At 41.6% G+C, this 23,232-nt stretch overlaps 1 protein-coding gene across 5 annotated transcripts in view; it reads left to right on the top strand.

Moving 5' to 3' along the window:
- The window catches only part of LOC140489164 (SUN domain-containing protein 2-like), a 113,088-nt gene that overhangs the window by 71,506 nt on the left and 18,350 nt on the right, over window positions 1–23,232 (top strand). For all 5 annotated transcript variants that reach the window (XM_072588400.1, XM_072588398.1, XM_072588402.1 and 2 more), the window contains 5 exons: window positions 1,874–1,917; window positions 8,992–9,154; window positions 11,348–11,587; window positions 11,989–12,073; window positions 19,779–19,894. In XM_072588400.1, the coding sequence (XP_072444501.1) occupies window positions 1,874–1,917; window positions 8,992–9,154; window positions 11,348–11,587; window positions 11,989–12,073; window positions 19,779–19,894 (648 nt within the window). The remainder of the gene's footprint in view (window positions 1–1,873; window positions 1,918–8,991; window positions 9,155–11,347; window positions 11,588–11,988; window positions 12,074–19,778; window positions 19,895–23,232) is intronic.

Genomic DNA, 23,232 nt, shown 5'->3' with positions numbered 1-23,232 from the left:
TTCAGTGGAAGGAAAGCCTGCTAAGACCAAGCTGCCCAGTTCTGAAAGGAAAACCCTATACTTCAGTTTAGGGTGAAACCATTTTATTCTGGTTGTGATTGAAATAAAATCTCCAGATTGTGTATTTTCTGAGCAAGCTTTGTTTGTAAGATTTCAGATAACCAGTGTCTTCATGTGCTGGAACATCAAAGCAACAGACTCTGGAATATCCTGTGCTTCACCTTTTTGTCTTCAAGAATACCCCATTAGCCAAAGTATTTTTACTTCAGAAAGCCAGCTGCAAACTATCTTCTTGAAGAGTTTATCTTCCTTAAGAGGAGTGTGTGTTTCTGTAGACATTCTAGCAGTTGGAGTTGAGTAGATTAGATTAGATTAGATTAGATTAGATTAGATTAGATTAGATTAGATTAGATTAGATTAGATTAGATTAGATTAGATTAGATTAGATTAGATTAGATTAGATTAGATTAGATTAGATTAGATTACTTACAGTGTGGAAACAGGCCCTTCAGCCCAACAAGTCCACACCGCCCCGCCGAAGCGCAACCCACCCATACCCCTACATCTACCCCTTACCTAACACTACGGGCAATTTAGCATGGCCAATTCACCTAACCTGCACATCTTTGGACTGTGGGAGGAAACCGGAGCACCCGGAGGAAACCCACACAGACACGGGGAGAATGTGCAAACTCCACACAGAGAGTCGCCTGAGGCGGGAATTGAACCTGGGTCTCTGGCGCTCTGAGGCAGCAGTGCTAACCACTGTGCCACCGTGCCGCCCACAACTTCTTACATTCAATTAAAAAAAACCTGATTAAAGCATTTTTGTTTAAAACCCAATATAAATAAGGTGTGTAATTGTTTGTCTTGGTAACTGAAAAAAGTTACTGGGGAACAAGGCAGCCTAATGAGTGAGTGAGAGAAGAGAGAAACTTCTTCAACAAACAAATGGCAAAATATAGCTCCAGATGCTGGACCAGACCCAATGGGAGCTGGATCTTTGGTCAAATCTTGCTAATTGCCAGTGTCAATTCTTGCAGTCTCCTGCTGTTTGAACAGACCCTGTCATTGAGATCAGCCACTTTGATGTGCATACCCTTGCTGGGTTTTCCCACAATACACTTTGGCGGTCCCCCCTTTCTCCTCTTTAATATTGGGTTCAATATTTCAATGAATGAATGGCAATCTATAGAAGATGTACTCTTAAGAGATATTGGAAGTTAATTTGTATTTTTGAATTCAAATACAAATTAACACAAATTTGCATCTCTTCAAAAATAATATTTGTATGCGTAATGTGAAACATGACAAACCTTTAAACCAAATATGCTTTGAGGCTATGAACTGGACCTCATTGTTCCCATAGTTTCTTGGTAACAGTTTGTGGTGATAAGAAATATTTTGTGTTGTTTTGAAACCTCAATCAAGGTGAGAAAGAGAATAACCAGTTATAAAGTGTTTTGGCATCCTTACCACACTGGGTTTTAAGTTAGTTTTAGAGTTCTGGTCTTTGTACACATTTCTGAATTCAAGGCAAGCTTTGGGCTGAGACCATCTTTTGCCAAATTGAAAACCTGAGAAATGTATGACAACGCTGCTGCATTTTTTATATTGCTGATAATTTATTAAGACTTTAGAGAAGGTGTTCGCATCATTTAATAATAGAGTTTGGCGAAGGTCTTCTAGTTTAGAATTCAGATTCTTGGTATTAGCTGGAAATGTTTCAATGCTCTGGGCAGCTTATTTGAAAATAAGATGACATTTCTAAAAAGTAGCAAACCAGCATCTGAGCTGTTATAACTGGAAATCAGAACAAATCTCAAATATAAACACAAAATTGAATACCATTTTCTGTTTTTCCTCTTTCCAGGAGATGTTCAGAGAAATAAAGGAGGCAAACTCTGCTTTTGTAAGGTATGGAAGTTGCATGATTTCTCTACCACATATGAAATTGTCCACCAGGAATACTTTCAGTTGGACATAGCCACACTAAATGACCCTTGCTAATTTAGAACTGCTTTTTTATGTTGGTGATTTTGGGAACTGCCTTGAAAATACAACAAACAGTGGAGCAGAACGGGCGACTTCTGTAACTGCAGAGGAACAGCAAAACTTGGTACTGTCAAACTAATCGCTTGTATTTTCAGCAAATGTGCTGCAGTTGGAGGAAAGCCAACAAAATAGTGCCTATAGGTGCAGCTACTTATGTGCTTGCTTAAGTGGCTGGTACATGAAGCTGAGTATGGCTGCTTGCTGACTAAGTCACTTTTTGCCGCCTTCAGACTTGCAGAATTGAAGAAAGAGCTTGCTCGAATACTTTGTTTCTTCACCCTGTCCTCCCGCTCCACCATCCCCTTTAACCTTGCCAAGTTACAGTTTTGTAATTCGATTTAATAGTCATAGAATCATACACCATGGAAACCAACCCTTCAGCCCAACTCATCATGCTGACCAGGTTCCCTAAACTGAACTATTCCCATTTGCCTGTATTTGACCCATATCCCACTAAACCTTTCCTATCCATGTATATGTCCAAATGTCTTTTAAATGTTGTTATTGTACTTGCCTCGACCACTTCCTCTGGCAGTTCATTCCAAGTACACCCTACCCTCTAGGAAAGACTGGACAGGCAACATTTCAAGATATAGGATCTTTAGGTGGGGCAGAGAAGGATGTAAAAAGGGTAATGGTGTAGCACTAGTAATTAAAGAGTCAATTAATACAACAAAGAGAGATGATATCTTGGAAGGGTCCCCAAATGAAGTTTTGTGGGTACAACTTAGGAATATTAAGAGGGCAACCACTTTACTGAGAATGTATTATAGAATCAGGTGGGAAATCAACACTTGTGCAACTGTAATGATTGTGTAAGAGTAATTATACCTACAGGATTTTAGCTTTCTCAGTCTAAATTGGGACAGTCATAGTGTTAAGGGTTTAGAGGGGTGCATCTATTAAAATGTATCGAGGGGAGCTTTTTATACAGGAAGTGCAGGAGGGAACGTAAGCAATTAGAGCAGAAAGTGAGCATGCAAACAGGATTAGGGCGAATCCTAAGATATTTTAGAAATAATTTAAAGGAAAGTAACCACTCTTCAATGGATAATGCAGAAAGGCATAGCAAGAGCAGTACCAGACATACCTGAAGATAAGGTGTCAACCTGGTGAAGCCACCAAATGAGACTACTGTGTGCCAAACAGCACAAGCAGCAAGTGATCGAGCTGAGCGATCCCACAACCAATGGATCAGATCCAAACCCTGCAGTCTTGCCACATCCAATCAAGAACAGTGGCAGATAATTAAATAACTCCCTGGGGGATGAGGGTCCACAAATATCCCCATCTTCAATGATGGCAGAGCCCAGCACATCAGTGCAAAAGATAAGGCTGTAACATTCGCAGTGGACAATCCATTTCAACCTCCTCCAGTAGTCCCCAACATTACAGACAATAGCCTTCAGCCAATTTGATTCACTCCAGATGATATCCAAGAAATGGTTGGAGACACTGGATAATGTAAAAGCTATGGGTCCTCACCACATTCTGGCAATGGGACTGAATACTTGTGCTCCAGAATTTGCCACTCCCCTGGCCAAGCTCTTCCAGTACAGTTACAGCACTGGCATATACCTGATAATGTGGGAAATTGCCCAGATAGGCCCTGCGTGTAAGAAAAAAAGGACAAATCCAACTAGCCAGTTGCCACACCATCCGTCTCCTCTTGATCATCAGTGAAATAATGGACCGTATGTTCAACAGAGCTATTGAGCAGCACCTGCTCAGCAATAACCTGCTCAGTGACGCCCAGTTTAGGTTTTGCCAGAGCCACTCAGCTCCTGACCTCATTACAGCCTTGGTTCAAACATGACAAAAGAGATGAATTCCAGACGGGAGGTGATAGTGATAGCTCTTGACATCAAGGCTGCATTCAACTGAGTGTGGCATCAAGGAGCCTGAGCAAAACTGGAATCAGTGGGTATCAGAAGGTAAACTTCCTGCTGGTTGGAGTCATACCTGACACATAGGAAAATGGTCATGGTGGTGAGAGTTTAGTCATTTCAGCTGCAGGAGTTTCTTAGGATAGTGTCCTTGATGCGATGATCATCAGCTGCTTCATCTGTGACATTCTTTACAGCATCAGGTCAGAAGTGGGCGTGTTCGCTGATGATTGTTAGGCACCATTCATGACTCTGAAGATAGTGAAGCAGTCCATGATCAAATGCAACAATATCAAGACTTGGACTAATAAGTGGCAAGTAACATACCACACAAATACCAGGCCCTGACCATCACAAATAAGACCATTCTAACCTTCGCCATCGATATTCAATGGTGCTACCATCACTGAATTCCCCACCATCAATATCCAGGGGTTATCGTTGACTAAAAATTCAGCTGGACTCACCACATAAACAATGTTTTATAAGAGCAGATCAGAGGTTAGGAATATTGCAGCAAGTAACTCCCCACCTGATCACCTAAAGCCTTTCCACCATGTGGTTAACACTGCTGCCTCACCGTGCCAGGGGCCCGGATTCGATTCCACCCTCCTGCGACAATCTGTGTGGAGGTTGCACATTCTCCCAGTGTCTGCATGGGTTTTTACTAGGTGCTCCAGTTCCCTCCCGCAGTCTAAAGATGTGCAGGCTTGGTGGATTAGCCATAGGAAATACAAGGTTACAGGAATAGGGTAAGAGATTAGGTCTGGGTGGGATGCTCTTCAGATGGTCAGTGTGGACTTGATGGGCTGAATGGCCTCCTGCTTCCCTATTGCAGGGATTCTATGATCTACAGGGCACAAGTCAGGAGAATGATAGAGTGCTTCTTGCTTGCCTGGATGTGTGTCGCTCCAACAGTACTCAAGAAGCTTGACACCATCCAGGACAAAGCAACATGCTTGAAAGGCCCTAAATGGTCAAACTTCCACTCCCTCCTGCATCAATGCTCAGTAACAGCAGAGTGTACCATCTACAAGATGCACAGTAGAAATTCACCAAAGATCCTCAAACAGCACTTTCTAAACACAACCACTTTCATCGCGAAGGACAAGGACAGCAGATACATGGGAACAGCATCCTTCAACTTACCCTCCAACCCACTCGCCTCCCTGATCTGGAAATGTATCCCTGTTCCTTCACTGCTGGATTGAAATCCTGGAATTCCCTCCCTAATGGCATTTTGGATCAATCCATAGGAGATGGACTGCAGCAGTTCAAGAACGTAGTTCATCACATCTTGAGGGCAGCTAGGAACGGGTAATAACTGCTGGCCAGCCAGTGGTGCCCATATCCCATAAATAAATTTTTAAAAAGGGAACCAGTGTGTGAAGCTGCAGGATATTAAAAGGATGTTAAATAAATACTCTCTCGGGTCTTCACTCTGGGAAAGGAAAACGTGGAATTTGGAATTCAGGAAAAGAGATTGTGAGGAACTTGCACAGTTTTACATGGGAAATGGGGGAGGTGTTAGCGTTCTGTTGGGTTTAACAACAGATAAATCCCCTGGCCCAGTTGAATTACATTTCAGGTTGCTGTGGGAGGTGAGGCAGCAAATTGCAAGGGCTCCCACACAAAGCTTTAATTCTTCTCTGGTCATGGGGGACATGCCAAAGGCCTGGAGGATAGCTAATGTCATTTCACTTTTCAAGAAGGGTGGTAAAGATGAACCAAGAAATTACAGACTGGTGAGTCTCTCGTCACTGATACAGAAACTACTGGAGAGAATTAATATTTGGAAAAGCGTGGATCAATTAGGATTGTCAGTATGACTTTGTGAGAGGGAGGTCATGCCTAACAAAATTTTAGAATTTTTTTGAAATTGTGATAAAGTGTGTGGATGAAGGAAGTTCACTTCATATACATTTAGTAAAGCATTTGACAAGGTCCCACATGATCAGGAAGATAAAAAGGAGTTGAGGGAAACTTAGTGAGATGGATCAGAAACTAGCTTAGTAGTAGGACACGAAGGATAATAGTAGAAGGTTGTTCGAGTGATTGGAGGCTGTTGCGCCACAAGGATCAGTACTAGGTTCAGCCTATCCAGCCTCACCTTGTAATGTAAATCCTCCAGCCTCCGTAACAGCCTTGCAAATCTTTTATGCACCCTTTCCAATTTAATAACATTCTTTTGATAGCACAGTGATCAGAATTGCATGCATTGCTCCAAATGTGGCTTTACCAATGTCTTGTCCAGCCATCTATCACGTCCCAACTCCAGTGCTCAGTGCTTTGACCAATGAAGGCATGGGTGCCAATGCTGCCTTCGCCATATATATATCAGTGATTGTTTGCCTGTCTCAATTAAACTCCAATCCAAAGATGTGCAGCTTAGGTGAATTGGCCATGCTAAATTGCCCATAGTGTTCAGGGATGTGTAGGTTATGTGCATTAGTCAGGGTTAAATGTAGAGTAATGGGGTAGGGGAATGGGTTACTCTTCAAAGGATCAGGTTGGTCCAAATAGCCTGTTTCCATGCTGTCGGGATTCTATGATGAAACTCCACCTGCCAATCCTTAGCCAACTGACCTAGTTGATGAAGATCCCATTGTACTGTTAGATAACCTTTACAGTCCACTATACCACTATTTATGGTGTCATCTGCAAACTTAGTAACTATGCCTCTTATATTTTCATCCAAATTGTTTATAGAAATGGCAAACAGCAGCGGGACCACAGTCACAGGCCACCAGTCTGCAAAACTACCACCTCTGTCTCCTAACATCAAGCCAATTTTGTATCCAATTGGCGAGCTCTCCCTGGATCCCATGTGAACTAACTCGTCTCCTCTGCGGAACCTTGTCTAAGGCCTTGCTATAGTCCACATAGACAGTATCTACTGCTCTGTCGTCTTCATTCTTTTTGGACATTCTTCACAAAACTCAAGTTTGAGACATTATTTCCTACGCTCAAAGCCAAGCGGACTATCCCTAATTAGTTCTTGTCTTTCCAAACGAATGTAAATCCTGTCTCTCAGAATCCCCTCCAACAACTTGCCCACCACTGATGTCAGGCCTACTGGTCTTATCCCATGGCTTTTCCTGGCAGCCTTTCTTAATGGCACCACATTATCCATCCTCCAGTCTTCTGGCACCTCATCCATGGCTGTTGATGATATAAATATCTCTGCTAGGGGCCACACAATTTCTTCCCTAGCTTCCCACAATATCATGGGGTATACTTGATCAGGTCCCAGGGATTTATCAACTTTTGTCCATCTTAAGACCACCAGCACATTCTCTTCTGAACTGTGGACTATTTTCAAGATATCATTTTTTTTTTGGGTTCCCTTGCTTCTATGTATTTCTGCACTGTAAGTATTGATGCACAATATTCATTCAGAATTGCTTCTATCTCCTGTGGTTCTACACATAGTCTCTTTGATCTTTAAATGCCTCTACTTGCTCCTCAGGTACTCTGTTGATCCTTAGTATCCTTGTAAAATATTTGGATTCTCCTTAACCTTATCTGCTAAAGCTATCTCATGTCCCCTTTTTGCTTTCCTGATTTCCCTCTTAAGTGTAATGTAATCTTACATCCCCTGTACTTAAGGGAGTCACTTGATCCCAGCTGCCTTTACCAGACACATACTACTACTTTTTCTTTACCAGTGACTCAATATCTCTAGTCATCCAGGGTCCTAACTCACTGCCAGACTAGTTTAAATCCTCCTGAGTAAATCTCCCCACCAGAATATTGCTACCCCTCCAATTCAGATACAACTCATGCGATCCTCACTTCTGCCCCAGAAGAGATCCCAGTTATCCAAAAATCTGAATCCCTGCCCACTCCATCAGCTCCTCATTCTTCTCTCACTAACACCAGGAGAGTAATCCAGTGATTACTACCTGCATTTTACCCTGCTGCCTAACCCCTCATTCACTTTGCAGGACCTCATCTCTTTTTCTACCAATATTGTTGGTACCAATGTGTATAATGTATTCCAGTTGCTCAGGCTCCACTTTGAGAAATTGCTGCAACTACTCAATGAAATTCTTGACCGTTACACCAGGAAGGCCATACGCCATCCTGGAATCTCTTTCATGGCCATAGAAACACCTGTCTGTGCCCCTGACTAGACAGTCCCTGATCACATCTGCACGTTTGGACTTTGCCATACTTTGCTTTACAGCAGAGCTGGTTGTGGTGCCACAGACCTGACTACTGCTGCCATTTTTCCCTGAGAGGCTATTTCCACCACCCCCTCCCCAGTATCCAAAATGGTATACTTGTTTGAGGGGGGAATAACCATAACAGACTCCTGCACTACCTGACTCTCCTGTCAGTCACCCATTTTCCTGACTGTTCCTGCAATGTGACCACAGCCTTGAAGCTATCATACACTCTGCCTCCTGTTTGCTCCTTAGTGCTTCCACCTGCTGCTCCAAACAATCCATGCGCTCTGAGTAGTTGTAGTCAGACACATTTCTTGTAGACATAGTCACCAGGACAGTTGACTAATCCCTGATCACTCATATCTGGTAGGAAGAGCATACCAATCCACTGACTGCCCTTTTTCCCAACTAGCAGATTTAGGGGGGGGGGGGGGGGGGGAAGTAAAAAGATCTTGACTTACTCTTACTTTATTGCTGCTTACCATACTAAAGCCAGGTTTTCACCTTGGCCCATTCTTAAGATCTAACTAGCAGCCCATTGTGACAGTGGACAGAACAACACGCAGCAATGTCCCCCTTCCCCACTTGCCTCAAGTCCCAGACTTAGCTCAACTCCTGGCATTTGCACACTCTTGCCTGTCATGCTCTGTCCAAGCCTATTAGATATCATTGGTTAAGTTTTCCCTCTGTGCCTTGAGCAGAAGTCCCCTATTGGATCAGCAAGCTGAGAACTGGAAGTCCACTGAGACCGTCTGAACCTTTACCCACTGAGTAGTGCAGTTTTATTTTGATCTGTTTTTAGAATCCAGTTTTTTAAAAAAACTGCAGGTTGTTTAGACCGGTTGTGTTTCATGATGATTTCTAACTTTTGTCCTCAGTAATGCGAATGATGAGCAGCAAACACTCCTCTCTGCACTGAGCCAACTGAAAGAGCAGGTTGGCCAAACCCAGCTTGAGCTGATGGACATGCGTACTGCACAAAGGAACATGGCATCAAACATGGAAACATTGAGTAGCAAACTTGAAAATGTGAAGGACATGGTGAGTCATCAGATAGCAACTGCTTTTATTAAACTGAAACATATGAAAACTGATTAAGTGGCCCATTCTAAAATGGAAATAGAAGCCTCATCAACAGGGCTAAAGTATAGAATGTTTTTGTATGATAAAGAAATCCTTTAGTAAGAAGATTTGGATGAGATGTCATAAACTTAATCTAACTAAGAACTTAACTGTGATTAAAATTCTTAAAACATTAGTAATAGTAATGACTTGTATTCATAAAGCACCTTTGTGATAAAATATCCCACATTGATGTTCAAGGGCTTTACAAATTAAATCATTGTTAAAGGAATAAGTTTTAAAGATCATCTTAATGGAGGCAAAAGGAGTGGGGAGGTTTAGGAACAGAATTCTGGTTTTGGAATAGTACAATAGTACATTGGAGGAGGTTGCAGAGAGGGAGAGAGACCGAAGAAAGTGCATAGAGCGATTTAAAAACAGATGTTAAGAATTTTAAATGAGCTGGTGTAAATGCAAGCATGATGGATGAAGAAATATGAGTTAATATACGAACAGCTGAGTTTTGGATGGCATATGGAAGACAGGAGGTTAGCCAGGGCTGTTGGAATAGCCAAGTCTAAAGGACGCAAAAGCATTGAGTATTTTAGCAGCAGATGAATTCCAATGAGCTAGATTAGAAAATTAGAGCCTTGGTAACAGTATGGATATGTGATCAGAAACTACTCGGTCATCAAATACAATGTTAGAGTTGTGGAGAGACTGGTACGGTACCTTTTTCCCGAACGGAGGAATGATGTCAGTAGCTAGGAAACTAAGGACAGTGATTTTGATCTTCTCAATATTTAATTGTGAAGATTTTTTGCTCCTCCAGTACAGGACATTGTTTAGAAGCAGTGGATGGGCGGGGAGCTAGTGTTGAGGTAATGCTGAGTATTGTCATTAAAGGTGGGAAAAAGATGCCGAGGAAGAGCACGCAGGTGGGAAATAGGAATTTGCCAAGAGTAAGATCCTTAAAGAATATCAGATAAATTGGTGCTGGGCTGTGAGGAGAAGCCATTGTAGACCATTAAAATAAAAAAGAATTCCAGATGCTAGAAATCTGAAACAAAAGCAGAAATTTCTGGTTGAACTAGGCAGATCTGGCAGCACCAGTGGAGAGAAAGCAGATTAGCATTTTGAGATCCAATTTTGAAGAAGGTTCACTGGATTCAAAACATTTAACTCTGTTTGCACAGATGCTGCCAGATCTGCTGAGTTACTCAATCAATTTCTGTTTTTGTTTTATTGTAGATCATTGTCTGGCTATAGTTAAAAAGAAAAGTTGATCAAGAATAAGAGAAAACATATTTAAAACAGGACCTTGGTGAGGTGACATCTGAAGTATTGGGTGCAGTTTGGTCTCCTTATTTGAGGAATGATGATCTGGCTACAGAGGGAGGAGAAAAAGTTTACTAAACTGATTCCTGGGATGGCAGCATTGACTTATGAAGAGAGACTGTAATTGGTTAGGACTATATTCACTGGGGTTTGGAAGAATGAGGGAGGTCTCTTAGAAGTCTAACAGGGTTAATGCAGGAAGGATATTCCCAATAACCTGGGGTTCCAGTTTAAGGATGTGGGACAATCTATTTAAAATTGAAATGGAGAAATTTCTTCACCTAGTATGCTGAGCCTGTGGAGTTCCTAGCTGCAGAAATCAATTGAGGCCATTACATTGAGTGCTTTCAAGAAGGAGATGTTCTTAGAACTAAAGGGATCAAAGGCTGTATGGAGAAAGAAGGGACTGGGTGTTGAGTTGGATTATCAACCATGACCATTTTTAATGGTGGAGCATGATTGAGGGATGGAATAGCTTCGTCCTCCTCTTTATCTATGCTTTTATGGAAGAAAATGGGGAGATTTGGGATAATCAGTGGTTCTGTCTTGGTCAACATCAGCACTGAATAAAACTGCAATTTCCATATTCCTGATCTCAAATGATGCTTCATGGACCTTGACTTGGGATGATGGTCTACCTCTTTCATTCAATTCTTAATTCTTTTTTCACTCTGTGTCAGGCCAGGTATGTTGCATAAAGGGACCATAAGACTTAGAAGACATGGTTAAAAATGCTAATGTATTTGCACAGTTTGCAGATTCTGTCTCTGGACTTTTCTTACTATGCAAAGAAAAACATTAGACCCTTCAGTATTAATTTTGTTTTAAATTTAGGTGGAGGCAGAAGTGGTCCAGTTGGTCCGCAGGATGCTCTTTGGTTCATCACACGACAGCACACCTATATCTTCAGAGCAAGCACTAATATCCCAGCTTGTCCTTCGTAAAGATCTGGAAGCCCTACGTCATGACTTAGAGAAGAAGGTCCTTGCTGATCTTTCACAAAATCAAATCCAAACAGCAGAGCTGAACTCAGTCAATGTCAAAGCCATTTTGGCTGGAGGAGCAATTACAAAGGTAAACAGGGCAAGTTGGAAGTTTATGAATCTTTGGCAAAGGACAAACAACAACATGGAGTGCTTGTTTATTTTTGTCTTGTGTGGTGGGGTGGGCTGATTCATATGGTGGAAAATACCTGGTGTAATATATCCAAGTAATGAACAAGATGGTAACAACATAGTATTTTTTCAGCATTTTTTTCAGATTTTTTTTAAACTCTGCCTTGCTCTACTGCGAAGTATTTGGCAGTCACTTCTCCTGTCTGTTTTTATTCGATTTAATACAGATGTGTGGCTAGAGGATAGTAGAAAAAGCACTGCCTGCTAACATTCTAATTGCTTGTAAGTCTGAGAGTTGCATTTTACACCAATTTCTCTCTGTCACATTGTGACATCTTCTTTCCCTTTTTGTGTTTACAGGAAGTTGAAAATATTGTGCAACGAGCTCTGAAGCTTTACAGTGCTGATCAGATAGGACTGGTGGATTATGCACTGGAGTCCGCTGGTAAATATCAGAAATAAACTGTTCCTAATTATGGCAATTCAGAGCCTGTAAGATTACAGTGAGCTTCTACATAAAACAGGATTGAAAGTGGGTTGCTGTTGTGTACCAAAATGTAGGAGTTTTCTAATGGATCACATTTTAGAGGGAAATAAAAAGCCAACTGGGGGAAAGAACTGGCAATATACCTGAAAGGGCAAAAGCATATCATGTATCGAGCATTCATAATGCAGATCTCACTAGAGTTCACCAGCGTTATATAGTTAAAGAATGATTGACTTCTCCTTGGGTAATGTCACTGGCATCCGATTTAAGGAACAGATGCTGTGCCTTGAAATGCCATTAACAGTGCAGGTTACCAATCTTGGAACTAACTATTTTGTGCATGTTACGGAAGCCCTAGAGAAGGAAGGGAGGGCTAGCGTTCTGCCTTATGGAATAGCACTCTGTAGATAATGTTGAAGGAGGTACAAAAAAGGCTTTCAAGCGAGATGAATGCTATTGGTTATACATCTGGCATAAAGTTATTGAGAAGGTGGCTATAATGTTGCAAGTTAGATCACTGGAACAGATGGACTAAGTGCATCTTGCTCAAATGAAACAACTTGTACTCAAATGATGATGATCTGATTATCACCTTTCCCTGCACACAGTCCCTGGATAACACTTATCCAAGACAGTTTGCTGTACATGGTGGCCTTGAACAAGCTCTTTAATTAACTTTTGGGTGCTTTATTGACTACCTGCATTTGCTCTTGAGGTAATGCAATCTATAAAGGAGACACCACTCCATTTTCTTTTAGTATACTACAGCAAATATGAAGAAAGATTGGGGTTATTTTCCTTACAGCAGAAGAGATTGAGAGGGGACATGATTGAAATGTATAAAATTATTAGGGGAATTGATTGGGAAGACTGGAAGAAACCTTTCCCTTTTAATAGACTGATCAATGACCAGGACACATGGATTTGATGGGGTGTGAATAGGAACTTTTTTCACCTCGAGGGATCGTGGGAATCAGGAACTCACTGCTTTTAAGAGTGGTAAAGGCAGAAACTTTCATAACATTAAAGATGTGTTTCAGAGAATCACAGAATCCCTACAGTGGGGAAGCAGGGAATTCAGCCCAGCAAGTCCACATCAAAGAGCATCCCACCCAGACCCACCCCATCTATTCTGTAACATTGCATTCGCATAGTTAGTCCACCTATCCTCCACACCCTTGGACACTATGGAGTAAGTTAGCATGGCCAATCTACTAACCTATACATCTTTCGACTGATTTTATTGTACACTTGTAATACCAGGTCCTACAAAACTATGGGCCAAGTGCCAGAAAATGGGATTAGAATACTCAGGTAGTGGTGTTTGATTGACTGACTGGGACATGTTGGGCTGATGAATAGCCTTTTGCTCTGCTGTAGAGATCTCTATGATGTTTCGGGAATGTTGCTCAATGCTTAATGATGTTTTCACCAGTCTGGTGCCTGATACAAGCTTTCACAGTCTTCTATTCAAGGAGGTGGATTATTCATTTACATGGCTATGTCAAAGCATTCCATGAATCTGAGTGTACTTGCTGCAGCAACTGAATGAGGTCCCTCAAAAATCTTTTGTGAGGAACAGAATTATTCCTTACTGCTTCAGATCATTGCACTGGAATCACCACAGCCCAACTGATGGCATATCGCACCAGCATATTTGTTGCTCCCATCTTTCACACACTCTGGCCCTCTGTCTATCACAAAAATCAGTCATAGTTGTGAAAAGTCCTATATTATTGGTAAGATGCTTGTACTTGTATTTAACTGGGTCTCACTACTTGTCACATCACAGTGAGCAATGTCATAATTAATCTTGGAGTAAGAAATATACAATTGAAACTAACAGTATGACTGCAAGAGTGAATGCAGATGGTCATTAAAGCACCCCAAGTTAGGGAAAGAGCTAGTTCAAGGCTACCCTTTACTGCAGATGGTCTTAGCTTCGTGTTATCTAGTGCTTGTGTGCAGAGGAAGGTTGATTTTGGACCATCATTGTACAAAATAGCTCAGTAGTTTATTTCAACTCAAGTACAGAAAATCAGGAAAGTGAGGGATGGTGTGCGAATCAAGCAGGCTGTTTTGATCCTTTTATTCGATCTGTTCAGTTCTGGAGCAGGTAGGACTTGAACCCAGGCCTCTTGGTTTAGAGGTAGGAACACTACTACTGTGCCTCAAGGGCTCTCAAAGAAAAATCACCATAGTCCGACTGGACCATTAGACTTATCTCTCATCAGTGAGTGATAACTGAAGGTGGTTTAACCTGAGGGTAACTATGCCTCGGGCAAGGGTAGAGACTAAGGAGTGTGATCTCAGCCGGTTGTGGGAAGCAGGCTCTTTTGTCTTTGCTGGTGTCAAACCTTGAGTGATTGGTGCATTCTTCCAAGAGATCTTACTTGCTAAGTATCAGCCCAAACCTGAATTATGTGGATGTCTTGCTGCATATGGACACTGACCATTTCTTGAGGTTGCTCAAGATCCAAGACCTCAAACTGCCCCCATGAAATGAGCTAGAAAAAGCTGGTGTGGATATCTACAGAACCAAATGTGATTCAGCAGTTGGGAGCCCATCTTATGATTTTGCTGGAGAAAGTAAAGAACTAGATAGAGGAGCTCTAGGTTTAGGATTTTCTTTCCATATAATCACAATGGAAAACTTACCTTGATAAATTTTGGAATATAGAATCATACAAGACAAAGGGCTATTTAGAATGAAAACAAATTGCTCGGAAAATTCAGCAAGTCCAGTAGTATCTATGCAGAGAAAGCAGTATTAACAGCTCAGGTCTAGTGATCCTTCTTCAGGACTGGGTTTTCACAGCAATTTTGTTTTTGTTTGACTTCCTGTTCTTTTTCAAACTGTTATAAATGGACAGAGCTATCAATGGATGACAGCCTTTTCCCTTTAGTCCTACGAATTTATGCTTTTAATGTACAGTGAGGTGCATTTTCTGCCTGATGAGATGAACTAATGCTTCTGCCTGCTGATTTGTACAGTTCCCTCTTTCCCAGTACTACTGGGACAACCTTCACCTGAAGTATGCTGTGATCAATGTACTGGTGAAATTTGGAAAGTTAGAAAAAGGTAGAATTGTAAAGTAATGTTGGTAACAGTAAAGCGAGTGAACCAGTAACAGAGAGCATACTAGCATAAGAGTACACAAGTACAACAAAATCAAAGCACAGAAAATGATAAGAAGGCAGAAATAAGGACTTTTTACCTGAATTCATGTAACATTCATAACAACATCAATGAATTGATCATTCAGATAGAAATGAACGGATATGACAGTGATTAGAAACATAATTGCAAAGTGACTGTGGCTGGACTGTGGTGTTGCTCTATGAATCTTAGAAAGTTTGTTTGCAGGTGCTGCAAGTGATTAGGAAGAAAATACTTCATTGCAAAAGGAATAGAATCCAAAAGTAATGAAGTGAGACCACATCTGGAATACTGTACAGTTTTTGTCTTGTACTGAAAGGATAAAATTGGATTAGAGGCAGCTCAGAACAATTCGTTAGTCTAATCCCTGGGGTTGGGGATGGGTGGGGAGCGGGTGAGAGTGCGATCTTGTGAAGAATGATTTAGTGGGCTAGGCTTGTAGCACTGGTATTCAGAAGAATGGGAAGTGATCTCATTGAAACACAAGATCCTGAGAGAATTGACAGGGTGGATGCTGGCAGGATGCATCCTCTTGAAACTAGAACCGGGGATGCTGTTTAAAAATAAGAGGTCACTCATTTAGAACTGAGTGTGTTGGCCTTTGGCATTCACTTGTTCGAAGAACAGTGGAGGTTGTGTCATTTAATTTATTCAAGGCTAAGTTTGATTCTTGATTGGCAAAGGAATGAAATGTTAGGGTTGACAAGCAGGAAAGCGGAATTCAGGCCACAATCAGATCAACCATGATCTTACTGATTGGCAGAGTAGGTTCCAAGGCCTACTCCTGCTCCTATTTCCTATGTTTGTAAGATTTTGATTGTATACTTGAAACACATTCATTTTAATCATATTTAGCAAGGGGAATTATGTGACCCTCCCTTGACTAAACACAATAAAACTTCTCTGTCTTGTAACTTATTTCAGACAATAGTTAATTTTGCAATGAATAAACTGATTATTTATTCAGTTTTCTGCCAAAGCTATGGGATGCAATTGTGAGAATTTTGCCAAAATACTACCACTTAAGTATTATGAATGGATTTAAAGGGACAGTCACCAAGAACAAAATAAAAAGAAATATAAAGTTAACACCGCATCTGTAGATGAGATGTTGACATGCCTCACTGCCATGAAAAATCATTGGAAATCAAACATTGCTATTCACAAAAGTTTTAAAAGAAGGTTTATCAAAGTATACAAAGCCTCCAATTTGCCTGTTGGAAAGATCCAGGTGAACAGAAACATGGACCAGGTTATCAAGAACAACTATTTATTACAAATAGATCTTAACAACAGGCAAATAACTGTAAATTGTTGACATTTAACTTTAAGATACAATCTTACCCATACAATCCCCAGATTCCCACACACTTGTGTTATAGGTGGATGGAAAAATTAGACTGGGGTAATAGATCAATACCACTAGTCCGCAGGATTCGCTGAAATAATCCTTTTTTTTGTCAGGATTTTCCATTCTTTACCCACTTATCTCCAGGTTCTTTTAAATTCTTCTCAGAAGATGCAGTGATTGGCACACTTACTGAAAATGTGCTTTCAGTTCTGCATTCAAAACTATCATTCCTCAGTACCTGATTGGAAAGCTAAGTCTGCTGGGCCTAAATACCTCCCTTTTGTAACTGGATCCTGGACTTCCTGACTGGGAGACTTCCGTTAGAGTCATAGAGATGTACAGCATGGAAACAGGCCCTTCAGTCCAACCTATCCATGCCGACCAGATATCCCAACCTAATCTAGTCCCACCTGCCAGCACCCGGCCCATATCCCTTTAAACCCTTCCTATTCATATACTCATCCAAATACCTCTTAAATGTTGCAATTGTACCAGTCTCCACCACTTCCTCTGGCAGCTCATTCCATACACATACCACCCTCTGTGTGAAAAAGTTGCCCCTTAGGTCTCTTTTATATCTTTTCCCCTCTCACTCTGCCTATTTACCCTATCCATGCCCCTCATAATTTTGTAAACCTCTATAAGGACGTTTGGATTGGGAACAGCATCCTAGGGTTGTGTGCTCAGTCCCCTGTGTTCACCCTGCTAACACACAACTGTGTGGCGATGCACAGCTCGAATCATATCGTTAAGTTTGCTGTTGACACGACTGTAGTGGGTCTCATTAGCAGGAACAATGAGTCAGCATACAGAGAGGAGGTGCAGCGGCTAAAGGGCTGGTGCAGAGCCAATAACCTGTCTCTGAATGTGGACAAAATGAAAGAGATGGTTGTTGACTTCAGGAGGGCTTGGAGCAATCACTCTCCACTGGATATCAACGGCTCCCCTGTGGAGATTGTGAAGAGCTCCAAATTTCTTGGCATCCACCTGGTGGAGAATCTCACTTCATCCCTCAACACCAGCTCCATAGCCAAGAAAACTCAGCAGCGTCTCTACTTTTGATGTAGGTTGAGGAAAGCCCACCTCCCACCCCCAATCCCCACCATATTCTACACAGGGTTCATTGAGAGTACCCTGAGTTGTTGCGTCACTGCATGGTTCAGGAATTGCACCATCATGGATCCTAAGTCTCCACAATGGATAGTGAGGACAGCTGAGAAGATCGTCTGGGTCTCTCTCCTCTCTCCATTACAGACATTTACACCACACGCTGCATCTGAAAGGCTAAGAGCATTGTGGAAGACCCCACATGTGCCTCACTCAAACTCTTCTCCCTCCTGCCATCTGGCAGAAGATACCAGAGCATTTGGTCTCTCTCGGCCAAACTGCAATAGTTTTTACCCCCGAGCCATCAGGTTCCTTGACACTATGATCAGACTCTATTCCATCTGAAACTATTTGCATGACTGCTAGAACAATGTTCTATTAATTACCATTCTTTTATTACACTAATTTGAACACCACTGTGCCTATTCTCTTGATGTGTCATGAATTACTGTGCTGTCCTGCATATTTTGTTCTTCTTATGCACTTTATGCCGCCCTGTGTTTGATTGTGTAGTTTGTGCAGTCCGTGTAGCACCTTGGTCCTGGAAGAATGCTATTTTGTTTTTGCTGTATGTGGCAGAAATGACAAAACTACTCTTGACTCTAATTACTGGTTAAAGGCCACTGCTTACATCAAATGGTGAGAGAAAACATACTCAAATCCTGAAAATATCTAGTTTATCAGTGGACACACACGGTCTGCCTTTTCTGTAACTGGCAGAAGTCTCCAGATTACTATGTTCACATCCACAAGCTGTTCAGCTAACCATCAGCCAATCTGACGGTTGTTGTCGAGCTGATACCCTTTGTCATCTGCGCTTGGACAGCGTCATCCAGGTGGACCTCCTAGCATATGAGTTCCTTGATTGGGGCTGTTAACCTGGTCCAAACTGGGTGCCCTGGCTGACAGATTTAAATGGGAATGTCAGGTGTATTGCTCACTCTAGCAGGCTCTGAGCTAGCTGGGCCAGTTCTATGTACTATGCACATGTATATAAAGGGTGACTTGGTGATGGGATACCAGCCTTCAAGGAGTTATTTCAGCATCCACAGCTGGTCACAGCTCCACAAACTAATCTGCAACCACTGTATTCTTCCCTGATATTTGCTAACAGCCTATCTATTATTTAAACAAAGCAACAGTATGGACATGACTTACAATGTCTTTGGTTTAAAAAAGCAGTCTTTTTTTCCATTTCAGTCCACAATCAAAAATATCAAAAAGTAAAAATGTGGTCTTTAAAATGTTCAAACAGACCTTCCCAAAGCTCAGAATAGATCAGTGCAGATTGCCTCTAAAACATATAGAAATGCCAATGAAAATAATGACACCCCTGTTAAGTGAAACGGAAAGAATCTGTGAGAAACTGTCCCTCTGATAAAAGGTGTCACTCTATCACATTTATTGCTGGTTGGTTGAGAGGCTACTGAAGGTGATTGGGACCTGAAGAGCAAGGCAAAGGCCAGGGCCCTGGGAGCATTGAGGCTAGGTCCATGCACGGGCAGCTAGGCTAGGCCTGAAGGAGGGAGCAGTGCATGCTGAGGCTTGAGGAACAAGGCTGAAAAGAGAAGACAGCAGTGTTAAATCTTTCATCAAAAGAATACTCAGCTAATGGAACAGGAAAACTGAGGTATTGATTTCTTAACAATAAATGTTGTAGCTCTACATTAAAGTTTTCAGGAGTTTTAGGAAATATACTATCTGGGGGAAATCTAGCAATGACAGTTTTCGTAAAGATTTACATTTATCGATCATTGCATCTCGTAAGAATCTCACACTGAATCATTTGAGGTGCAGTGACTGAAATGAGTATACAATGGTTTGATTGTGACTACCTCTACAAAATAACAATGCCTGATTTTAAAAAAGTTACCACTAAGGATGTGATAAGTCACTATATTTACATACAGCTGTATTTGAATATCTCATTTGAATATATCAGAATTTTGCTTTAGTGTCTAAATGTAAATGTTTTTTTGAAGAATGTACCTGCAAACTTAATGCCCTTGCTTTTCTGTAATTTGTATTTGTGTTTCTTTGTGTAGGTGCCAGTGTATTAAGTACACGCTGCTCCGAAACATTTGAGACTAAGACAGCTCTGCTTAGCTTGTTTGGAATTCCACTGTGGTACTTTTCTCAGTCTCCAAGAGCTGTCATTCAGGTATGCATTCTTCAAACTGAAAGTGTCTTGAAAGTGCCAACTCCAACTAGAGAAAATGACCCTAGACACTTGCAGGTTCCAGCAATGTCTTTGATAGTGATGAGGAGCTGAAATCCTGTCTAATAATTCCCCTCTGGTGACTGAGCTAAGATTTGCAGCTCAGTACTAGTTAAAATGTTGAAATGTGCTTTTGCTTGCAGTGTACTGACTATTGTTCAGGATATGGTTCACTACTGCACCATATGATGAGATGCTCTTTAAATGCATTCTTTATATCCACATTGTCAACTGCATGACCCCCCCCCCCCCCCCCCCCCCCCCCACAAAGTAACATTTGTGGGGTAATCTTTATTCCCACTCCCAGCCTGAGTGAAATGCCAAAAATTTGGCAGAGCTTATGTTTAAGCATGGGTTTCCTCAACTCATTTTGTCTATAAAAAATCCTTTTGTAGCCTTGTTATTTTCTACTACTATAATCTACTCCAGCTGTGAGTGTTCTGTGCCTTTGAACATGCCCAATTTTAATCTTTCCACCTTGTGTCTTCAGCTACTTGTTCCTGAAACTCTGGAATTTTCTCCTTTTAAAAAAATGTCTCGATATCTCCTTTTCAGCAATTCCTTATAATTTACTTTTTAGATAAATTGTTCAACTTTTAAAAATTAATTTGTGGGACAGGTATCTCTGCCAGCTTTTTATTTCCTGTCTTACTTGCCCTTGAGAACTTGGTGGTGAGCTGTCTTCTTGAACCACTGCATTCCATGTGCTGTAGGTGGATCCATAATACCATTAGGGAGGGAATTATAGGATTTTGACCCAATGACAGTGAAGGAATGTTATATTTTCAAGTTAGGATGGTGAGTGGCTCAGAGATGAACTTGCAGGTTATTCTCATTTATCTGCTGCCCATGACATTCTGGATGATAGTGGTTGTGTTTGAAAAATGGTATCTAAAGATTTTTAGTGAATTACTGCACTACATCTTGTGGATAATACAACTGCTGCTCCCGAGAATCAGTGGTGGAGGGAGTGCATGTTTGTGGAGGTGGCGCCAATGAAGCAACTGCTTTGACCTTGATGGTGTCAAGCTTCTTGTGTTGTTGGAGCTACACCCATCCAGGCATATGGAGAGCATTCCATTATACTCCTGACTTGTACCTTATGGTTGCTGGACAGCTTTGGGGTGCCAGCTACTTGGTGCAGTATTCTTAGTGCCTGATCTGCTCTTGTAGCTACTGTATTTATCTGGCTACACCACTTCAGTTTATGGTCAATGATAACTCTGTGTTGATCAGTGGTGACACCATTGAATGTCAACAGATGATAGTTAGATTATCTTTTGCTGGAGATGATCATTGATTGGCATTGTTGGCCCAAGCCTGGATGTTGTCCAGGTCTTGCTGCATTTGGACATGGAGTGCTTCGATCTCTGAGAAGTCGTGAATGGTCCTGAACATCGACCAACATCCCAACTTCTGACCTGATGAGAAGGAAGATTATTAATGAAGCAGCTAAAAAGGGTTGAGCTGAGGATACTGTCCTGCAGAGAAATTGGGGATTAGCCATTAGTTAACATGACTAATCCCCAACAACCTCAACCCTTTTTCTATTTGCCAGGTATGACACTAACCAGTGGGGATGTTTTCCCACAATTCCCATTGACTAAAAGGTCCTTGTTGTCATACTCTGTCACCTCCCCTCTGGAATTCATCTCTTTTGTCCATGTTTAAACTGAGGCTATGCAGTTAGGTGGTGTGTGGCCCTGGTAGAACCCAAACTGGGCATTGCTGAGCAGGTATTGTTGATGACATCTTTCATTGCACTACTAATAATTGTGAGTAAACTGACAGGGTAATAATTGGCTGGGTTAGATTTGTCCTGCTTTTTGTGTACAAGCAATTTTCCATTTTGTCGAGTTGATGCCAGTTTTGTAGCTGTACCTGAAGAGCTTAGCTAGGTGGCAACAATTTCTGGAGAGTAATGTTTGCTACTATTGCTGAATGTTGTCAGCACCCATATCCTTTCCAGTGTCCAGTGCTCCAATGATTTCTTGAGATCATGTGGAGTGATTCATATTGGCTGAAGATTGTCATCTATAATGCTGAGGACTACTGGAGGAGGCTGAGATGGATCATGCACCGGCATTCTGGCTGAAATTGCTGTGATAGCTTCAGCCTTCTCTCTTGTACTGATGTGCTGGGCTCTTCCATCATTGAGGATGGGGATATTTGTGGAGCCACCTCTAGTGAGTTGTTTAATTGTCCATCATCACTCAAGTGAATGTGGCACCATGGCAAAGCTTAGATCTGATTTGTTAGTTATGGCTCTGTCACTTGTTTTTTTATGCTTTTTGGCACACAAGTTGTGGCTTCACTAGGTTGCCTGTGCTGTTCCTAATGTGTCCTCCTGGACTCTTCATTGAACTAAAGTTGGTTTGGTAATGGTAGTATGAGAGAGATATTGTGTTGTGAGGTTGTAAATTGTGTTAGAGTATGATTCTGCTACTGCTGATAGCTCAAAGCGCCTCATGAAATCCTGCCATTGTAAAAGATGGAATTTGAATTCAACAAAAAATCTGGAATTAAGAGTGTTGTGATGACCTTGAATCCATTATTGATTCTCAGAAAACCCATCTGGAAGCTGCCATTTTTACCCTGTCTTGGCTTTCATGTGAGTCCAGACCCACAGCAATATGGTTGATTCTTAACTGCCCTCTGAACAATAATTGCTGGCCCAGCCAGTGATGCCCACATCCCACGAATGCAAAAGGGCTGTTGCTTGATTAATCTGTGAGACAGCTCTCTCAATTTTAGCACAAGCCCCCAGATATTAGTAAGGATGACTTTGCAGAGTCAACACGGCTGTTTTTTCCTTTTGATTGCTTCTTGTGCCTACCTTGAGGCCACGTGGCCTGTCCATTTTCATTTTTTTTTTTCCTTTCTGGCAGTTGTTACAACTGAATGGTTTGCATGACCATTTCAGAAGGTAGTTAAGTGTCAACCATATTTGAGAGTCTAAAGTCACAAATAGTTCGACTGCGCAAGAATGGTGGTTTCTTTCCCTGAAGAATATTTGTGAACTAGTGGGTTTTTTTCAATAGTAGACAGGTCCAGATTCCAGTTTTGTCTAATTCAAATTCCACAATCTGCCAAGGATTTGAACCTAGGTCCCCAGAATGTTACCTGGGTCTCTGGTTAAAATCAAGATTAGAGTGGTGCTGGAAATGCACAGCAGGTCAGGCAGCATCCAAGGAGGAGGAAAATTGATGTTTCGGGCAGGAGCCCTTCATCAGGAGCCATCTGCAGTCCTCACTTTTGCCTCTCTGGTTAAAAGTCTAGCA

The sequence above is a fragment of the Chiloscyllium punctatum genome, chromosome 18 (genome assembly GCF_047496795.1).
Source record: "Chiloscyllium punctatum isolate Juve2018m chromosome 18, sChiPun1.3, whole genome shotgun sequence".
Lineage (NCBI taxonomy): Eukaryota > Metazoa > Chordata > Chondrichthyes > Orectolobiformes > Hemiscylliidae > Chiloscyllium > Chiloscyllium punctatum.
Note: the sequence above shows the minus strand (reverse complement) of the source record. Positions and strands in the feature narration are given on the sequence as shown.